The following is a 19,763-nucleotide window of genomic DNA, read 5'->3' on the forward strand; positions in this document are numbered from 1 at the left end:
AAAAAAACTACTACGTGCAACTAATTGCAATATATTTAAATTCCTTTTGATAGCATGTGATAATTGGATGTGCATGAACTTTAAAACAGTATGTGTATTAGTAAAAATCTGGACATAAAAGTGAAATAACAAGAGTGAAGAAGAGTGCCCTTAAATGCCAAATAATTCAAGTAGGAGTGACCAGTTTTTAATATCTTAAACATCTGTGCAACATTGTTCAAATGTTCCATCACTGTATATGACCTGTAATGTTTACAATATTTACAAAATAAAAACTGCTGCTTACATGAAATCATAGAAAAACGCCAAACAATGAGGAATTATGGACTTCACACTATTTTTCCTAGCACCCACAATGCAACAAATGAAATCAAGTGCACAACATACTTTACAAAGTAGTCTACTTTTGTAAAGTATATATATATATATATATATTAGTGACAAAACATACACTTAGTTACATGTGGAAAAACCAACACTGACAACAGCAACATGTTGATAATAACACACAAATAAGATTCAAAGAGCAAGCAAGGGTAAGAACAGAACACACACACTGATCTCAAAAAAGAACATTCACACGCATGTGAAGAAATTGGACTGCACTGACCATAACTGCTTTGACCGACTGCAGACAACAGAAAGGTAAAAGTGAAAGACATTATACAACATGGGGTTTGAACATGAGACTGACTGGGTCTCTATGTCATCGCACAAGGACAGAATGAACTTTACCGAAAGAGTTCATGTATTCTCTCGACTGCTCTCAAGAGTATTTGTGAAAAGCATGAATACTTTTCTAGAAGTAGTGTAAAATACTTCTGGCTGGAGTGAATTACAGTTGATCCATCTAGACATGGTTTGTAACATGAACGTTTACATTTAAAAAAAAAGATGGACGTTCTGAAGTTGATTTAATGATGTAACTTATTTGTATTGCACATGACACACTGTAGTGAATATAACAATTCTGTTTCCAATGGGGCCATAAAAAGCATCCAAATCTCATCAGCACAAATGTAGTGAAACAGTTGTATATATTTGGACAGTCTCCAATGAACAAACTTCTTTTGATATTCTATTCAGTAGTGATTTTTTTTCTTCCACCAATGTAACCAACCCTGTGACAGAAGGGCCAAATTATCACATTTCTTTCCATACTAAGATAACATACTGCATATTATCGATGTTAAACATTTCTCCTATTCCTTAAAAAACGATTATCATACTAACTGCGCTGATTTTAAATGACAATTTACGTTGTTTAAAAGTTGATTCTGGATTTTTTTTTTTTTAAAGACAGAATGCTGTCTAAATATATAGTGAAGGCTTTTCAGACATGCTTCTGCTTATAAATAGCATGGTCCCGAGACAGACTCTGGAGATACGCAACCTTCACTTTCTAGGAGGCAGTCAATGACATCTTCAGGACATGTTAACATGGTCTACTGTAACAAAACTAAATAAGAAATAGCTAGCAGAACTGGAAAAAACAATAGTACACAACGTTAAGGGATCCAAAAAGCACGTTTTAAATCAAACTGGAAAACAGTCAGGTTAAAATGAATACAGTATTTGGGCTATTCCTGTGTAAAAGACAAACACATAAGGCTTAGAGTTTTTAACTCTTGGTAGTATTATTGCCATCTAGAACATTGTAAAGCTTAAAATAAATATGAAATACTGTACATAAATAATTTATAACAAATAAACTACACATAAGGCCCCTAATTGTAGGATTAACTCTTTCCACCATTTCACCTCAGGCAGTTAGTGTTATTTTCACAATCCCACACTTACGACATAATAATATACTGCATCTATGCGTTTCAAGGTTGGTTACTATCTAAAGCTATAGCTGTCTGATAAAATGATGACACTATTTGAAAATGATATTAAGAAAAATAACAAATCACATCAAAAAGAAAATGTAATTGCGCATAAACAGCTGAATGGTATTAGACAACTTGGTCTGTGGTTTTATTAGGCTGACATCATAGAATTAGAATGATTCTTCCTTCTAATTCTAATCATCCCCTTTTTCTATAGTACCGTAGATTGGAAACAGAAAGCCTTTCAGCTGGTAAAGTTCATTCTGTTTTTAAACATATAGAAATGAACGAACACTTAGTGGTGTTGAAGTAATGCCTGGTTCTCCTGGGCCTGTATTCATAAAGCATCTCAGAGTTGGAGTGCTGAACTAGGATCAGTTTAGCCTTGTAGATCCTAATGAACAAGATTATGTGGACAGGGGGGGGGACCTGATCCCAGATCAGCTGATCCTACTGCCAGTGATGATCTCGTAGCAGGTCTCCCCCCTATGTAATCTTATTCATTATAATCTAAACAGTTAAACTGATCCGAGATCAGCACGCCTACTCCTGGAATGCTTTGTGAATACGGACCCTGCTATTCAATATAATAAACAGCATGTCTATAAGATAACCATATAAAAGCTTTAGGTTGTATCTAGTCTTTATTTGTCCTATGCATACAGTCATAATGACTGTGTATGTATTGAATAAAAACCAAGACATTGGTGCACTTCTTCTGCTGCCGCTTTGTACAATACAAGTTCAAATGTGCATTATTAAGTATGTTGTACATTACCATTGTACAATTTTTACATCCGTTTCTTCATATTCATGAAATCTTCCGTATTACCTATGTACATATTGAAAATGTATCAGAAATATTTGGACTGTCTATTTTCTTTAAAATGTAGTATTTTTTTTTCTCTATCAGTTTTTTAAAATATGTTATTCTAGAAAAAAAACAGTTATCATTCAGCTAGCTGTAGACAAATTACAACCGTCGTTTTTTACAGTTGAAATTTAAAACTGTAATATTTTTGATTGGCTTTTCCAGCACCTTCAATGTCAGTCAGTTAGGGAGGTCGTGGGACGATAATGTACCACTACTATCCATATTGTAGCACCTGGTTGGAGTTCAAAGGTCGCGGTGCGGCGGTCTGAACCGTTGTTCCAAGGCTGGGTACTGGCTAGGTACTGGACTGTTATTAGATGACCAAACACATTCAATGTTATCTGGAGATCTTTCTCCTCTTGGGCTTGGGCAGCTTCACCTGTCTATCTCTGGAAGGGATCTGATGAACCTGAGGACAGAGAAGACATAATACAGTACATATTAATGCATAACTTAGGGCTCTAATTTAACCCTAACCATAACATTTTCCACTAACCCTAACATTTAAATAACACTTAACTTTCAGCCTTAACCTTTAACCTGAGGACAGAAAATACTTAATAGAAGACGTATTAATCCATGCCACAGCATCATCCAGTGCTTTTCAAGCAAACAACCCAGTCTCTGTTGGCTTGTGCAGGTAGTAGTGTATATTCTACAGTGTTTCATAGCACGAGTTCAGACATTACTCCAAAAGACCACATCCTAATCTGACAAAGCTCACGCTGTCCTCTTCTCCGCTGAAAGTGTCTGATTTCATATTCAGCCTGTCTGAATTAAGAGGAAAGGCTGCAAGATGCATTAACAGCACAGTGAATCCTTTTCAAATTGAAATGTGGTGCTGGTTGAGGGGCTGTTTCATCTTGTTTATGTAATCCTCTGACTGGGTGTGTGTGTGTGTGTGTGTGTGTGTGTGTGTGTGTGTGTGTGTGTGTGTGGTGTCTCCCGGCTGACACAGAGACAGCCCTTGGATCAACAGTGGCTGTAGTCTTAGCTCTGCTCAGCTTAGCCTGTGGGACAGTCTAGAGAGGGAGAGGAGAGAGGGAGAGGAGAGAGGAGAGGGGTAGTGGAGGGGGAGAGGAGAGGGGAGAGGGGTAGTGGAGGTAAGGGAGAGGAGAGGGGAGAGGGGTAGTGGAGGTAAGGGAGAGGAGAGGGGAGAGAAAGAGGTGGGTGACACAGAGGAGAGGGAGAGGAGAGGGAGACAGAGGAGAGGAGAGGGAGACGGGAGACAGGAGAGGATGAGGGGGAGAGAGAAGAGGAGAGGCCTTCTGGGAGAGCATGGAGTTGTAATATTGTATACTCACAGTCCCTGACATCTTGTCCAGCTCACTCATGGCCTCATGTATAGCAGCTTCTAAATGATTATTCAACTTCCCAGCTCTGTTGGGAACAATGAAAAAATCATGCTTCAGAAACATAAATAAGTCCTAAACCTAAACACTCAGCATTTTCTTTTTCACTTTGGACAATTATATGAATAATCTCTTGGCCTTAGATCTTTTCAACTCTGCCTCCTGCTACGGAAGGATAATGTATGCAATTATAACATGAGCTGTAAGCAATGTGCCTCACTGTGGTCCAGGTACATTTGACAGAACATTGAGGAGAGGGAGATCCAGTTGTGAGGGAGAACAGCTCCTAAGGTGAGGTAAGCGCTGCGTGTGTGTGTGTGTGTGTGTGAGAACAGGAGTAGTGGAGGTTTTTAATCTTCAGTAGTAATTGTACTGCAGGATGAGGGCATCACCATGGGATAATGACTAGCCAGCCAGGGCATCACCGGGGGATAATGACTAGCCAGCCAGGGCATCACCGGGGGATAATGACTAGCCAGCCAGGGCATCACCAGGGGATAATGACTAGCCAGCCAGGGCATCACCAGGGGATAATGACTAGCCAGCCAGGGCATCACCAGGGGATAATGACTAGCCAGCCAGGGCATCACCATGGGATAATGACTAGCCAGCCAGGGCATCACCGGGGGATAATGACTAGCCAGCCAGGGCATCACTGGGGGATAATGACTAGCCAGCCAGGGCATCACCGGAGGATAATGACTAGCCAGCCAGGGCATCACCAGGGGATAATGACTAGCCAGCCAGGGCATCACCAGGGGATAATGACTAGCCAGCCAGGGCATCACCAGGGGATAATGACTAGCCAGCCAGGGCATCACCAGGGGATAATGACTAGCCAGCCAGGGCATCACCAGGGGATAATGACTAGCCAGCCAGGGCATCACCGGAGGATAATGACTAGCCAGCCAGGGTATCACCAGGGGATAATGACTAGCCAGCCAGGGCATCACCAGGGGATAATGACTAGCCAGCCAGGGCATCACCAGGGGATAATGACTAGCCAGCCAGGGCATCACCAGGGGATAATGACTAGCCAGCCAGGGCATCACCAGGGGATAATGACTAGCCAGCCAGGGCATCACCAGGGGATAATGACTAGCCAGCAAGGGCAGCACCAGGGGATAATGACTAGCCAGCAAGGGCAGCACCGGAGGATAATGACTAGCCAGCCAGGGTATCACCGGAGGATAATGACTAGCCAGCCAGGGCATCACCAGGGGATAATGACTAGCCAGCCAGGGCATCACCAGGGGATAATGACTAGCCAGCCAGGGCATCACCAGGGGATAATGACTAGCCAGCCAGGGCATCACCGGGGATAATGACTAGCCAGCCAGGGCATCACCGGAGGATAATGACTAGCCAGCCAGGGCATCACCAGGGGATAATGACTAGCCAGCCAGGGCATCACCAGGGGATAATGACTAGCCAGCCAGGGCATCACCAGGGGATAATGACTAGCCAGCCAGGGCATCACCAGGGGATAATGACTAGCCAGCCAGGGCATCACCAGGGGATAATGACTAGCCAGCCATGGCAGCTCCAGGGGATAATGACTAGCCAGCCAGGGCAGCACCAGGGGATAATGACTAGCCAGCCAGGGCAGCTCCAGGGGATAATGACTAGCCAGCCAGGGCAGCACCAGGGAAGCAGCAGGCACACAGGGTGCATCCCAAAAACACCCTATTCCCTATTTAGTGCAGTACTTCTGACCAGGGCTCAAAAGTGGTGCATTAAATAGGGAGCCATTTGGGACGCAGACATGGTCAAATGGCTGCAGAGTGGGACAGAGAGTACAGGCAGGTGCTATTAACCACTCCTCGATACTGAGAGCAGCCAGCCGGGATGGACCCAGCCAGCCGGGGTGTGGAACTAGCCAGCCGGGGTGTGGAACTAGCCAGCCGGGACGTGGAACTAGCCAGCCGAGGCGTGGAAGTGGCCAGCGGGGGCGTGGACCCAGCCAGCCGGGACGTGGAACTAGCCAGCCGGGACGTGGAACTAGCCAGCCGGGACGTGGAACTAGCCAGCCGGGACGTGGAACTAGCCAGCCGGGACGTGGAACTAGCCAGCCGGGACGTGGAACTAGCCAGCCGGGACGTGGAACTAGCCTGGCCCATCAACATTCTAGAATGGATGGTGGGATGGACTTCCATTCTTCAAATGGAGCAACAAAAAAAAACACTTCCGTTTATCGAAAAGCAATGTCTCTTTTAAACACAGGAGAAAGTAGTTCCACATACACACTGATGTAGATAATCACAACATGTACAGTACCATACATCCTACAACAATATAACTTACTTTCTGTTCCTCTTGGTCGCTCTGTCCAGGGCCTCCAGGTCATGTGTTAGAGTCTTCAGCTTCTCTGGCTCCACCTGGGGTAATAACAGATGTCAGATAGTGTTTCCAGCTTCTCTGGCTCCACCTGGGGTAATAACAGATGTCAGACATTGTGTTCTGTCTAATAATAGGACCTAAAGCCTGACTAAGTCCCATCACTCAGAAGTAGTGTTCTCCCACAGTTACTTTCAGTTAAAGTCAATCATGAAAGAAGAGACCAGAGTCGGTCCTGATATCTCACCTTACTCTCCTCTCTGAGCTGCAGGCTGGCATGGTGGTGATGGTTGTGCCCCGCCTCCTCCCCTGCCAGTTTACCAGGCCAGGACGGGAACCCTTTAAAGCCCTGTCCCCAGACCAGATCCCCCATGTTAAACGTCCTGGGTCTATAGTGGAGCATCTCTGACGAGGGGCTGTCCGGGTGCCTCAGGTCCTCCTCGCTGCTCAGGGACTTGGTGTCAGATGGGCTGGGGGCACAGCCTCCGTTGAAGTGACCGTTGTAGTGGCCCACGTACTCTTTAACCAACGGACCCTCCAGGCTGGTGGAGGAGCTGGGAGACTGGTCGTCCCCGGTTAGGTCTCCCTGTCTAGGGGGGCCGAGGGGGTCGGAAACACCGTACCCCCGGAGAGAGAACTGGACCTGGGGGGTCCGACGCCACCTCCGTTCATATGGGCGCATCTCTCCACAGTCTGATCCAACCTCTCTTTGTAGTTGATGATGTTCACGGCCGTCCGGTTGCAGTTGTTGAAGCGGTTGAATCCATCCTCCAGGAAGGCCTTGTCTGAGGGGATGGGGAGAGAGTGGTGGTGACCTTCGTGGGGGCCGCTGTCGGCTGGACAGGGGGGTGCAGGAGCTAGACTCCCAGGTCTCTCCATACAGGGGCTGCTCCGTACATGAGTGGAACACTCTAGGAACTCCTCACCGCCCCACGCCGTGTGACCTCCGTCCAGACTTCCAGGGTGCCCGGTCTCGCCTTCCCACTGCCCCCTGGGGGTGCCATGGTCTGGGGATCTGAAGTAGTCCTGGTGGGGGGCCTCTGGAAGTGCTCCCTGACCCTCGGGGATGCTAACATTACTCTTCCCCTGACCAGAGTTCTTCCGGGGCCGTCCTGCTCTAACCTGCCTGGAGCTGGGCTGTTGGCTCAGGGTCGGTGTCTGCTCCCCATCCTGGTGCGCCACCCGGTGGCCACTATGGCTGACTGCAGCATGGCTGTGTGGGAGGTTGTGGTTGATGCTGACCGGCTCCCCTACGGAGTTGGTGAAGGCACTCATGGTGCTGAGAGTGGGTACAGGGCTGGACTGGGTAGTGCCACTAACCGTGGTGGTGATGACTACATGCATTCCTTTACTGGCAGCATCCACCACAGCCCTGTAGATGGCGTCTACGGACTCCACCCCTCCGCTGGGTAGCCTATCAGGGCCGTGCATCCCTGGGGGTAGCCCCTCTCCCTGCGTCTGCTGCATCTCCCGTTGGCCGACACCAAACTGGGGGTGTGACAGCATCCCCTGAGACTCAGGAAGTGATGTCATACCAGACTGAGCGATCATCTGTGAGTGAGTGACTGATATGCTGTTGTCTAGCAAACGGTCCTGAAACAAGACAGACGTAAAATTCATCCAGATGAAAAGGGGAAATGTGACATCATCACTCCTAGCATGTCAGAGAATCCACAAGGAACAACAACTGGGGTCCTTTTCAGGAGGATGGAATGTTACAGAAATGTTACAGAAATGTACCGTGTAGATCATCCGCCAGTAGTGAATCAGAGAATCTTGTCAGCTCTATTCATTCTATTTCTATCTGCAACGTTCAGAGCTGTTTCGCGTCACTGAACACACCCTTCAAATAGACAGACTAACCTGGAAGTTCTGGAAGAGGCAGGCCATAGGGTGGGAGTTGGAGGAGTTGTTGTTCTCAGGGAAGCCAGGTTGCTGTGAGCTGTGGTAGCCAGGAGGGAGGCCCTGCATGGCCCGCTGAATGCCCTGATGAAGCTGCTGCTGCTGGGCCTGATGCTGCTGGAACACCTTGGTACCACCACCACTGCTGGAGCTGTTGATGACGTGGGGCTGGAGGCTGGCCATGTTGCCCATACTGCAGTTTACTAGGTTAGATGGGTCTCCTGTTGGGGTGGAAGAATAATACTGTTCATTGTTATTTTCAAATCAGGGAAATTGCACCCCTTAACTGCCTGGGGAGGACAGACAGGTCAGAGGGGGAAATCAATACTCTGACTGACAACAAGACAGGAGTCCTTATTGGTGGAAAGAATCATTTGAAACTTGTAAAACTGTATCGTACCGTCTCACAGTATACACAAGATATACCCGTCTCCAAATGTCAAGGTCTATTTTTCCTTATCAATATGAATAATATCATCATGAATTAATGAGTGAGTCAGCACAATTCTACTCCTGATGTCACAAAGGACATATGAGCAAAATGATGGAAGAGGAGTGGGAAGATGGAAATTCTTGTCATTGAACGAATACACTTTTACAACCATACCAAAAGTCTTGCATTAAATGTGGTGCCGACGGCCGAGATTGAAAGAGAAAGAGATTCTTGGAGATGGTGTGTGTGTCAGGGAGACGAGCCCTGTGGCTGGCAGTGACTGGAGCAGCTGTAGTCCTGTGGCTGGCAGTGACTGGAGCAGCTGTAGACCTGTGGCTGGCAGTGACTGGAGCAGCTGTAGCCCTGTGGCTGGCAGTGACTGGAGCAGCTGTTGCCCTGCGGCTGGCAGTGACTGGAGCAGCTGTAGACCTGCGGCTGGCAGTGACTGGAGCAGCTGTAGTCCTGTGGCTGGCAGTGACTGGAGCAGCTGTAGACCTGCGGCTGGCAGTGACTGGAGCAGCTGTAGACCTGCGGCTGGCAGTGACTGGAGCAGCTGTAGACCTGCGGCTGGCAGTGACTGGAGCAGCTGTAGACCTGTGGCTGGCAGTGACTGGAGCAGCTGTAGACCTGCGGCTGGCAGTGACTGGAGCAGCTGTAGACCTGTGGCTGGCAGTGACTGGAGCAGCTGTAGACCTGTGGCTGGCAGTGACTGGAGCAGCTGTAGACCTGCGGCTGGCAGTGACTGGAGCAGCTGTAGACCTGCGGCTGGCAGTGACTGGAGCAGCTGTAGTCCTGTGGCTGGCAGTGACTGGAGCAGCTGTAGACCTGCGGCTGGCAGTGACTGGAGCAGCTGTTGCAGTGCTCTATAGCTAGCTGGAAAGCCCGCTGGTTTAGGCTCTAGTCCTGTGCTCCACTCCTCACTGGTCTCTTTCAGTTCCTCCTCTCACTAGATCCTCTCACTAGCTCCTCTCCTCCTCTCACTAGCTCCTCTCCTCCTCTCACTAGCTCCTCTCCTCCTCTCACTAGCTCCTCTCCTCTCCTCACTAGAGCCTCTCACTAGCTCCTCTCCTCCTCTCACTAGCTCCTCTCCTCCTCTCACTAGCTCCTCTCCTCCTCTCACTAGCTCCTCTCCCTCCTCTCACTAGCTCCTCCCTCCTCTCACTAGCTCCTCTCCTCCTCTCACTAGCTCCTCCCTCCTCTCACTAGCTCCTCTCCTCCTCTCACTAGCTCCTCTCCTCCTCTCACTAGCTCCTCTCCTCACTAGCTCCTCTCCTCTCCAGCTCCTCACTAGAGCCTCTCACTAGATCTTCTCCTCCTCTCACTAGCTGCTCTCCTCCTCTCTCTCACTCGCTCCTCTCACTAGCTTCTCTCCTCTCCTCACTCGCTCCTCTCCTCTCCTCACTCGCTCCTCCCCTCACTCGCTCCTCCCCTCACTCGCTCCTCCCCTCACTCGCTCCTCTCCTCCTCTCACTCGCCTCACTAGCTCCTCTCCTCCTCTCTCTCACTCGCTCCTCTCCTCCTCACTAGCTCCTCTCCTGTCCTCCGCCTCTCCTGTCCTCTCACACTAGCCTCACCAGGGCTCAGCCAAGGCAGCTGCCCTGCTATGATATAGTGATGATGGTTGCAGGGGAGGTTGCTATGGGAACGGTGTGATGATTGGTGGTGCTGTCTGAGCCATGGCTTATTTCAGAGCTGGCAACCTGGGAGAAGGCTGGGGGTTGAGGAAGGGGAGGGACGTGATTTAACGGCCCAGCCGGGGGATGGGGATGGGGTCAGAGGCAGGGCTGGATGCTTGGATGGTGGGATTGGGGTGGTGGCTGGGGTGGGGGAGCTGCCTGGGCATGAGGTAGGGGAAGATAAGTGTTTGGTTGGAATGAACGCATCTACGGAGATGGGCTAGCATTCCACAAAGAGATTAAAGATAGCTGCTAGGCTTGCTGAGCTAGCCTACATAAAGACAAACATATCCCGTATCTTATAGACTCTAGCACTGCTTCCTGCTATAGTGTTCACACAACAGCAGGCCAAATACAGCCAAGTTCAACACAGTGGGCCGAAGGAAAAACAACTATCTATCCAGTTAGGCCTATATCAGAGCATATACACATACTAGGACTACTGGAGGAATACAACCCTTCTCCAAAGGCTTCACCCAGGCCTCCATTCAGAACCAAGCGTTACTATAGCTACCAGCCAGCTCTTCACTATATCTGGCCTAGAGATTTATTTTCTTAAAAGGAGGGAGAAAAAAAGATATGTTTTCATTCAGTATTCTGCCACTGAGCTGAGCACTGAACTTGCAGCTAGCATGCTAATAAAAAGAGAGAAGCCTGAATGATTACACAAACACGAGGGCCAGCCTCTCAACGTACACTCTCTACGAGAGATTAAGACTGTCGTTCAACTCAAAAGCCATCTGGGTGAATTTACCAAACTCTGACACCATCAGGGCAAAGCTCATCGAACAAACAAAGTGTGTGTTTCTGTTAGTGTCTCACCTGGCTCAGAGATGGTTTGACCACAACTCCCATCATTGTTGCCGAGTGACATTCCTGACATACTAGTCCGTCCCAGTGCAGCGTGAAGGTGGCTGTGCTGCTGTTGATGTGGATGTTGACTAGGGTGAGACGGGTGGGACAGTGGTGGTGGGTTAGTGTTGGGGTGGTGGCTCAGGGGCATGTTCCCAGGGCCAAGGCCCACTTGTCCACCGGGCCCCAGAGGGACACAGTTCACCAATGAATTGGCCTGGATCTGGTTCATCAACCCTGGGAACCGAGGGCCGTGAGAATGAGGGCCTCCAGAGTCCATACTCTGGCAGAACATACCTTGACCCTCCCCTTGGCCTAGCATCCTCTGTTGGGCCAGTAGGTTCTGCTGCTGCTGGGAGGCTCCAGGAGGCATGACCCCAGCCCCATCACTGTAGTGCATCTGACCAGGGCTTGGGGGGCCTACAGGACCTTGGTACCGGTTATGGTGGTTGTTGTGGTTGCTCATGGACTGAAGCAGCTGGGCCATGGAGGTGTTGGGCGGTAGGCACCCAAGCCGTGCCACTTTCCTCAGCTGTTCTGCTGAGCTTGGTGGCGGTAGCCTGGGACCTGGACCTCCACCCATGTTAGGGGGCTTGTTGAGCATGTTGAAGACCATGCTGTCGTGGTGGTTGAGGGTGTTGTTGGGCGGTGGGGGGCCTGACGGCTGCTGCTTGCGCTTACGGACCAGGGGGTCTCCTCTGTCTCTCTGCTGGGCCATGAGCTTGTCCCGGAGGGCAGCTCGACCGCTCTGACCCCCTGCTGCTGCTTCCGCAATGGAGGGCATCAGCATGGTGGAGTTAGGGGGAAGCATGGGGTTTAAAGTGCTGCTACTGTGCCCCTCTATGCCACTTCGAGTGCCACTGAGAGGGCCAGTGGGATGCCCAACTCCACTACTACCCATCAACCCTACCTGGGCCTCCACCCCCCATACCACCACCTCCACCGCCAGGCTCACTGCTGTTGTCACCATGTTTGTTTTGATTTGCTAGCTGTGCTTTGGCTGCTGCTGACAGTAGGCTGCTGGCGGGGAAGGAGGCAGCGTTCTGCTGGTTCAGGATCTGGTTCAGGGGCATCCCTAACAGACCTGGGTGGTTCTGGCCCTTCTGGTTCTGGGCCTGGTGAGGAGCAGCGATGGAGGGGCCAGAGGAGGTGGCAGGGGGGTACATGCCGGGGTTGTTGTGCTGGGTGTTGATGGCGTTCTGGTTACTCATCCCAACCAGCAGCTGACTGGGTAGGTCTTTGTACTGGTGGAGTGGGTGTGAGTCAGGCTTGGCAGAGGAGGGGCTAGAGGGCATGTTAACGGGCATGGTGGGCCAGGGAGAGCCCATGGAGGACTGGGGGGAGCGAGGAGGAGCTTTCATCCCACCACACGGACCCTGACTGGGGCCTGAGGGCATGGCAAAGCTCCCGTGGTCCGAGGAGGTGGAGGAGGAGCGGGAGCGCTGGGGGGAGGCCTCCATCCTGCTGCCCAGGACAGGGCCTGACATGTGGACTGGGGAGGTGATGGGAGAGGGGGACATGGAGGTTATGGAGGTCTGCTGTTGAGTCCTCTGCATGTGGCCTCCGTGAGTGTGGCCCACTGGGCCGGGTTTGACAGTGGGGAGAGGGAGGTTGCTTGGCAAGGGGACGACGGCAGGAGGAGGGTGGTTGTTAATGTTTACATTCATCATTTGTACCTGAGAGGAGTGGACACTAGGTTGGAAGTTGGAGTTTGTCTGGCTGATACTGATGCTAGGCTTGCTGGGGATGGGATCTAGGATGCCTAACGGGTCCTTTTCAGAGGTCAGCAGATTTTTCTGGAGGGTGCAGGAGGGAGGTATGGCAGACGGAGGGCCAGGGTGTGGGGCGCCGGGCTGTGTTTTGTGGTGAAACGGTGCTCGTATGGGCATATCCATACTGGGGGGTCCGGGGAAGTTACACACAGGCTTCTTCATCATCACTGGGCTTTTGACAGTGGCGGTAGGGGAGAGGGGCGTGCTAGTCCTTCCTGCCATAGCGCAGGACGTCTGGGCCCCAGCCGGAGAGCCGTGGAGGAGCATCCCTGGTGGGGAGAGAGGCATCCTGTTGCCCCCGTGGATGGGGCTGGAGTTGTTGGCTCCAGGGAAGCCACAGGGGTTGTTTCTAAACCCATCTGGGCTCCCCAGAGGATCAGACCTGAGGCTAGGGGAGAGTGGTGACCCGTCCCCGGGCCCATAGAGCTGAGAGCCGGGGCCCCCTGGACTCAGCATGCTACCATAGCCAGAGCGGTACGAAGACCTGGGCCCAGGCTCACTGCTCAGTCTCCGTTGTCTGTTGAGATAGCCAGGGTACAGCTCCTGCTGCTGGGGTGGACCTCCTAGCTCTTGGGGAAAGTGCCGCTGACCTGCTGCAGCCACCATCATCATTTTGAAAGGGTTCTTGCAGTTCGGAACCACAGAGTTGGGTAGCAGGGACTCGTGGGATTTATTCCGTATTGCTCGTGGATTCGTGGAATGTGACGGGACCATAGATGTTGAACCTGGGGGGAAGATAGGTGAAATGTTAAAGCTGAAATCTGCAATAGAGGAAACAGCACCACTGTTTGCCTTAGCACATTTGTTATTGTTGTTGTTGATGAAACGGAACAGAGGAGCTTCCAGCATTGTGGTTAAAAAAAGGCAGTAAAAAAAATACTTGATTGTTCTATCGCACATACAAAGATGTGCAATGTTGTCAAGAGTGAAATAAACTGTGTTTGTTGTTTGAAGCAACTTCTTTGTTGTTGTAATATCGCAAACAGACGTAGCAGTTTCACCATCACAGACTCCAGCTTTAAAACATTGAAAGTGTATCACCCATGAAACAGTCTGAAATCTTTGAGAAGTTGATCATTGGAAAACAACCAAAACATACTTGTACCTCCAACAGGACTGGTAAGAGTCAGAGCAGGGTGCGGTAGCGTCATACTCTTGTGTAGCGTGGCCACAGCCAGCAGCTTTCTCTTGTGGATACACAGCTTGGTGACGTCTTCATCTGCCCTCACGTCCTCCGCCGTCCTCTGTTTAACGGCAGCCCCCGGATCAAAGCTAAACACCTGAGGAGAGGAGAGTAAGCTCTCTGTTACCTGACCTGTCTTGGTGAAAGGAGGGGGTTTATCCACAAGGACGTACATAAGGTAAAGACCAGTAAAAAGGGAATGTCCACTACTTGTCTTGTCATATCCTCCTCCAAGCCTCCTGCTTCTCCAGAAGCCTACACTACATTTGCATATGAATACATATTGGCCTTGCCTTGCATATGAACGCAGTGACCTGCACGTCTCCGTTTCAATATAACGCAACACACAAAAAAATGATAAATTAAGAAGAAAATGTAGGTTACTATATGTGGAAAAACAACCTCAGTTTAATTGAATACCTGGGTTTAACAAAACTGTTCTTTGGATCACTCAGGAGTAAATCTTAATCTCTACCCTTAAAGGAATACTTCGGGATTTTGGCAATGAGGCCAGATACTTCCCCAGTCTGATAAACTTGTGTATACCATTTTTATTTCTCTGCGTGCGGTTTGAAGGAAGTTGATTACTAGCGCAATTGCTAACTAGCTTTAGCGCAATGAATGGAAGTCTATGGGTATCTGCTAGCAGTTACCCATAGACATCAAATCATTGTGCTAACGCTAGTTAGCATTGGCTTGCGAAACTACCTCTAACTTCCTTCATACTGGACACAGAGACATAAAAATGGTCTCCACGAGTTGATCTGACTCTGGGGAAGTAGATAAAGGGCCGCGTTGCCAACATCCCAAAGTATCCCTTCAAGCTTTGTGTAGTGCTTCTTTGGCAGCTAGGCATTCAGAGTCAATTGAGGTTAGCTAAAGGCTTAGACAGACAGACGCGACAACCAACAACACGGTTAGTTAACGTACCTTTGGGAGGATGAGCGGGCACTCCAAGCCGCATTTGCAGGTCCCGTCTGTAAGCAAGTAGCTCTTCACCCGGTCTAGACAGGACAGCACCGAGCCACTAGGACTGGAGGTTACAAACCAAACAAAGGATCATGTTAAAATAAAAACATTTATTGTCCAATATACATGACTGTCCAATAAGGACATTTATCTTGTGCTTTATCCCAACCTCTCCGAAAGAAACACACACACAGGTTGGAGAGTTGATTCTAGCCACCAAGACTGTTGATTACAAACCAAACAGAAGTGCATTATTGTGGCATCATTTCAAAAAACAGAGCACTGCAATGGGTCTTACCTGATGTAGAGGACTCCATTAGTTGGATCCACCTTGCGCTGCCAGCCAATAGGGACCTGGACAGGGGCTGTATGCCCCACCCCCTCTGAGACCCCTCCCTTACAGTCCTTTCCTCCATTCATTGTTCTAGTTGGTTTAGCACACAACACCTCAGAGCATATCACACATTAACCAGAGACTTCAGAGTACATGGCATCTTTGTCTTCCAATAAAGAGGACTTTGCTGTACAATACAACTTCACTCTCAAATTTGGATGAAGTATGGGCTGGGTCCGTGTGATGTGAGGCAAGCTCACAGCGAATCCTAACCTTTGAGACCCTTCATAGTTTTACTACTGAACACCAACGAGATTTCCATATCTGTCTCTGTCATTCAGAGCCATAGACACTGAATCAGATTCAGAGAGACTGGGGCAACACAGGTGGAACCAGGAGTGGCTCATGAAGACATGCTAGGTATTCCTTCTGGAGCAGGTTATTTGAAGTATTCCCATGGTTCCTGATTGGGAAAAATAAAGAAAGGTATTAGAAAACATTGTTGTATGACATCAACCAACATTTACACAAAACTACCTGCAACAACAAACAAAGGTTTGTGTGTGTGCAGTGATTGTAGCCTACATTCATGTTATGTCCAATTCAGGCCTACCTGACCTACCCACCTTTATCTAATGGTGCAGATTTAACATCAGTTTGATCCACTGAATAATTCCTTGCAGACAAGTTCTGTGAAAGATATAGTAGTGGCACTCGGGGGGTCTAAATGTGTTTTCTGAAGACCAAGGATCTTACTATTGTTGAGAGGCCATGCTTTGGCCTTGACTGTCACAGGGATCAGTGCTGTACTGCCACAGGCTACTAATCCAAGCCCTTGTGTGCTGACTCATAACTGTCCCTGTGTAGGGATGGAGGGAGGGGGAGAGCTAAAGAGAGACACAAGCACCAGGTTCTATCTGGAGTCAAGGTATGGTCGGACGGGTGGAGCGGCACCCAGGGTCACAACAAGCAGAAGGATCTGTATTATACGATGTAGCTATGATAGCTGAGACCAACTCAGTAGCCTTGTGGTTAGAGTGGAAGGTTGGGAGTTCGATCCCCGGCCGAGTCATACCAAAGAGTGTAAAAATGGGATAAAATGCATCTCTGCTTGGCACTCATCATTAAGGAGATAGATTGGGTGGTAAGGCCCTGTGATAGACTAGCGTCCTGTCCAGGAGGTGTGCTTGTACATCAAGCTGCCTCACGCTACAGAAACAGGAGATAGGCTCCTGCTCCTATTAGCCGTTCCACTCGCACAAGCCAAGGCTCGTGCAAGGCTACTTACTTACTACTTATGATAGTTGATTATGTAAAACCTCTATTCACTGTCACAGAATACCTAATCTTCTTTATGGAAATCTTCCTGCCAAAAACACTGAATATGAATACGGAGGTGTTACAGGACTAATACATTTTTACATTTTAGTCATTTAGCAGACGCTCTTATCCAGAGCGAAGTACAGTTAGTGAGGGCATACATTTCTTTCTTTTTTTCATACATCTATGACAAACCTCCTGTGTGAGGATTTGATTTGGTGAAAGACCCACTGGTTGAACCTCTGGAATGACATAGGGCTGACACCTGACTGGGCCCATTTTGGGTTGCAGAAAAGCAACGACCCATTTATGACAGCAGGCTTAATGGCATTGCACAGCTCTCTGTGAATCAAGTGGTGCATTTCAACAAGATATTTTGAGAAATGACAGCAGGTAGCTCACTAACTCTTATTAAACTGACAACCACATGAAGATGGGGAAGAAACAGACAGACACCTGTATAGCTGGAAAACTAGGTTATTGTTAATAATTGCCATGATATGTGATGGCAAGCTATTGCTGAAATGCCAAATCAAATTCGACCAATGCGCCACATAGCATAACGTTAATGTAGCTAGAGCACTCCTTTTCGTCTGCAGAATCAAAAAGGTCTAGCTAAATTATTACAAGTTAGCTAGCTAGCTACCCAGATAATGTTAGCTAGCTTTGGGGGACATACAATGTTTTTTATCTAGCTAACGTTAGCTAGATAGGGAGATAGTTGGCTACCTTGCCAACTACCTAGCTAGCTACTAGGCTAGCATATCAGCTGATCGCCAACGTTACTTAGCCTAGCTAGTTAGTTAACGTTAGTTATAAAGAATCTAAATGTTTGCTAGTTGGGTGGGTGATATCTATGCACTTGATATTAGCTCGCTAACAGTTAGCTAACTCTTCGGTCTAATGTTGACGTTAGCCAAAGTCAATATAAGACGGTTGTTTTAACGAAGAAAAACAACTACTAGCGGGCCTTATTTAGCCCATCGATTTTGACTAGCTATCTAACGTTAGCTAGAAGACAGCTCGCCAAACAACATCATTTGTCGATGGCAGGCTAGGTAACCAACTTAGCTAAGCTAAATAACTAGCAGAATGCTAACGCTAGTAAGTAGCTAACGTTAACCGAAAATGAAATGGAAATAAACATACCCGTGTAATCTAACACAAACTCCAAAACATTAACATACCTTTAATGATATTCCACTGTACGAAAAGATTATATCCCGACTCGAAATGTCGAAGTTTTTATCGTAACTGGAGAGCGTTGAGCGTATTTTCCTATGTGAAACGTCTCCAGCTAGGGACGAGGCAGGGGCACACAGGCCAGTGAAAGGATAGCTGAGCAGTGCAGAGGGTTGCTTTGCAGAGACAGGAGCTTTTGAGATTCCAATCTTATAGCCTTAAAAACGTTTTCTCCATCTTTCCGAGAATCAAATGATTTCTTGAAAGTCCATGGTGGCTGACATAGTATATTTCAACTCCCTCCTATTTGCTTCTGGCCCTTTAAAAATAAAAATAAAAAGCCTGCCCATGAAATGTCTCGGCTGGTTCTCCCTGGGCTTGGGATAAAGATGGAGCGCTTTACTGCTCCTGCGCCGCAGAGAGATGAGATGAGATGAGATGAGATGAGAGGAGAGAACAGGATTAGCGCAATTCGGAATCCTTGGGACGTCCCTACCCGAAAAACGAAAGCTGAAACTCTAAACCTAAAACTAAACCATTACCTTTACGGTTACTTACCCTTACTTTAACCGTTTTACATTTTAACTTTACTGGGGTGACGTCAGAATTGGGACGTCCCAAGGATCCCGTTTTCCATTAGCACAGTAGGGGGGGATATGTGTTGCTCAGACATGACAAGAGCAAAGAGCAAAATCAAGAAAAACATCATGTTACTCAGTTATGCAACACAATAGAAAAGTGTCTATCCAGATATTCCTTCAAATTAAATTACCAATCTGCAGTGGTGGAAAAAGTACTCAATTGTCATACTTGAGTAAAAGTAAAGAGACGTTAATAGAAAATGACACAAGTAAAAGTGAAAGTCACCCAGTAAAATACTACTTGAGTAAAAGTCTAAAAGTATTTGGTTTTAAATATACTTAAGTATCAAAAGTAAATGGAATTGCCTAAATATACTTAAGCATCAAAAGTCAAAGTCAAAGTATAAATCACTTAAAATTCCTTATGTTAAGCAAACCACAATGTTCGAGTTTTTATTTATTTATGGATATCCAATTGGACAATTATCCTGTCCTGCTAAGCATTCAAAATGTAACGAGTACTTTTGGGTGTCAAGGAAAATGTATGGAGTAAAAAGTACATAATTTTCTTTATGAATGTAGTGAAGTAAAAGTAAAAGTTGGCAAAAATATAAATAGTAAAGTTAAGTACAGATACCAAAACAACCTACTTAAGTCCTTTACACAACTGCAAATCTGTCATGTCTCACTTTCAGCTGATTCAATAAAAGGCAGTGGTGTAAAGTACTTGGTGTAAAAATACTTTAAAGTACTACTTAAGTATTTTTTTTGGGTATCTGTACTTTACTATTTATATTTTTGACAACTTTTACTTTTACTCCAATACATTCCTAAATAAAATAATGTACTTTTTACTCCATACATTTTCCTTGACACCCAAAAGTACTCGTTACATTTAGAATTGTTAGCAGGACAGAAAAATTGTCTAATTCACACACTTATCAAGAGAACATCCCTGGTCATCCCTACTGCCTCTGATCTGGCGGACTCACTAAACACAAATGCTTCGTTTGTAAATTATGTCTGAGTGTTGGAGTGCCCTTGACTATCCGTAAATAAAATAAAAACAAGAAAATTGTGCCGTTTGGATTGCCTAATAGAAGTAATTTGAAATTATTTATACTTTTACTTTTGATACTTAAGTATATTTTAGCAAATACATTT

The 19,763-nt window shown here is 47.5% G+C and overlaps 1 protein-coding gene across 1 annotated transcript; it reads right to left on the reverse strand.

Annotated features, from left to right (window-relative positions):
- Positions 1-162: 162 nt before the first annotated feature.
- LOC121572306 (methyl-CpG-binding domain protein 5-like) lies at positions 163-18,437 on the reverse strand. The gene is given in 12 exon segments (XM_045209650.1): positions 163-3,115; positions 4,011-4,086; positions 6,363-6,436; positions 6,643-7,023; positions 7,026-7,988; positions 8,259-8,518; positions 11,229-12,143; positions 12,181-13,755; positions 14,136-14,310; positions 15,144-15,246; positions 15,481-15,979; positions 18,024-18,437. Coding segments are annotated over 11 exon segments (4,716 nt in total). The 5' UTR covers positions 15,603-15,979; positions 18,024-18,437; the 3' UTR covers positions 163-3,043.
- Positions 18,438-19,763: the final 1,326 nt, after the last annotated feature.

Source organism: Coregonus clupeaformis, chromosome 30 (genome assembly GCF_020615455.1).
Source record: "Coregonus clupeaformis isolate EN_2021a chromosome 30, ASM2061545v1, whole genome shotgun sequence".
NCBI lineage: Eukaryota > Metazoa > Chordata > Actinopteri > Salmoniformes > Salmonidae > Coregonus > Coregonus clupeaformis.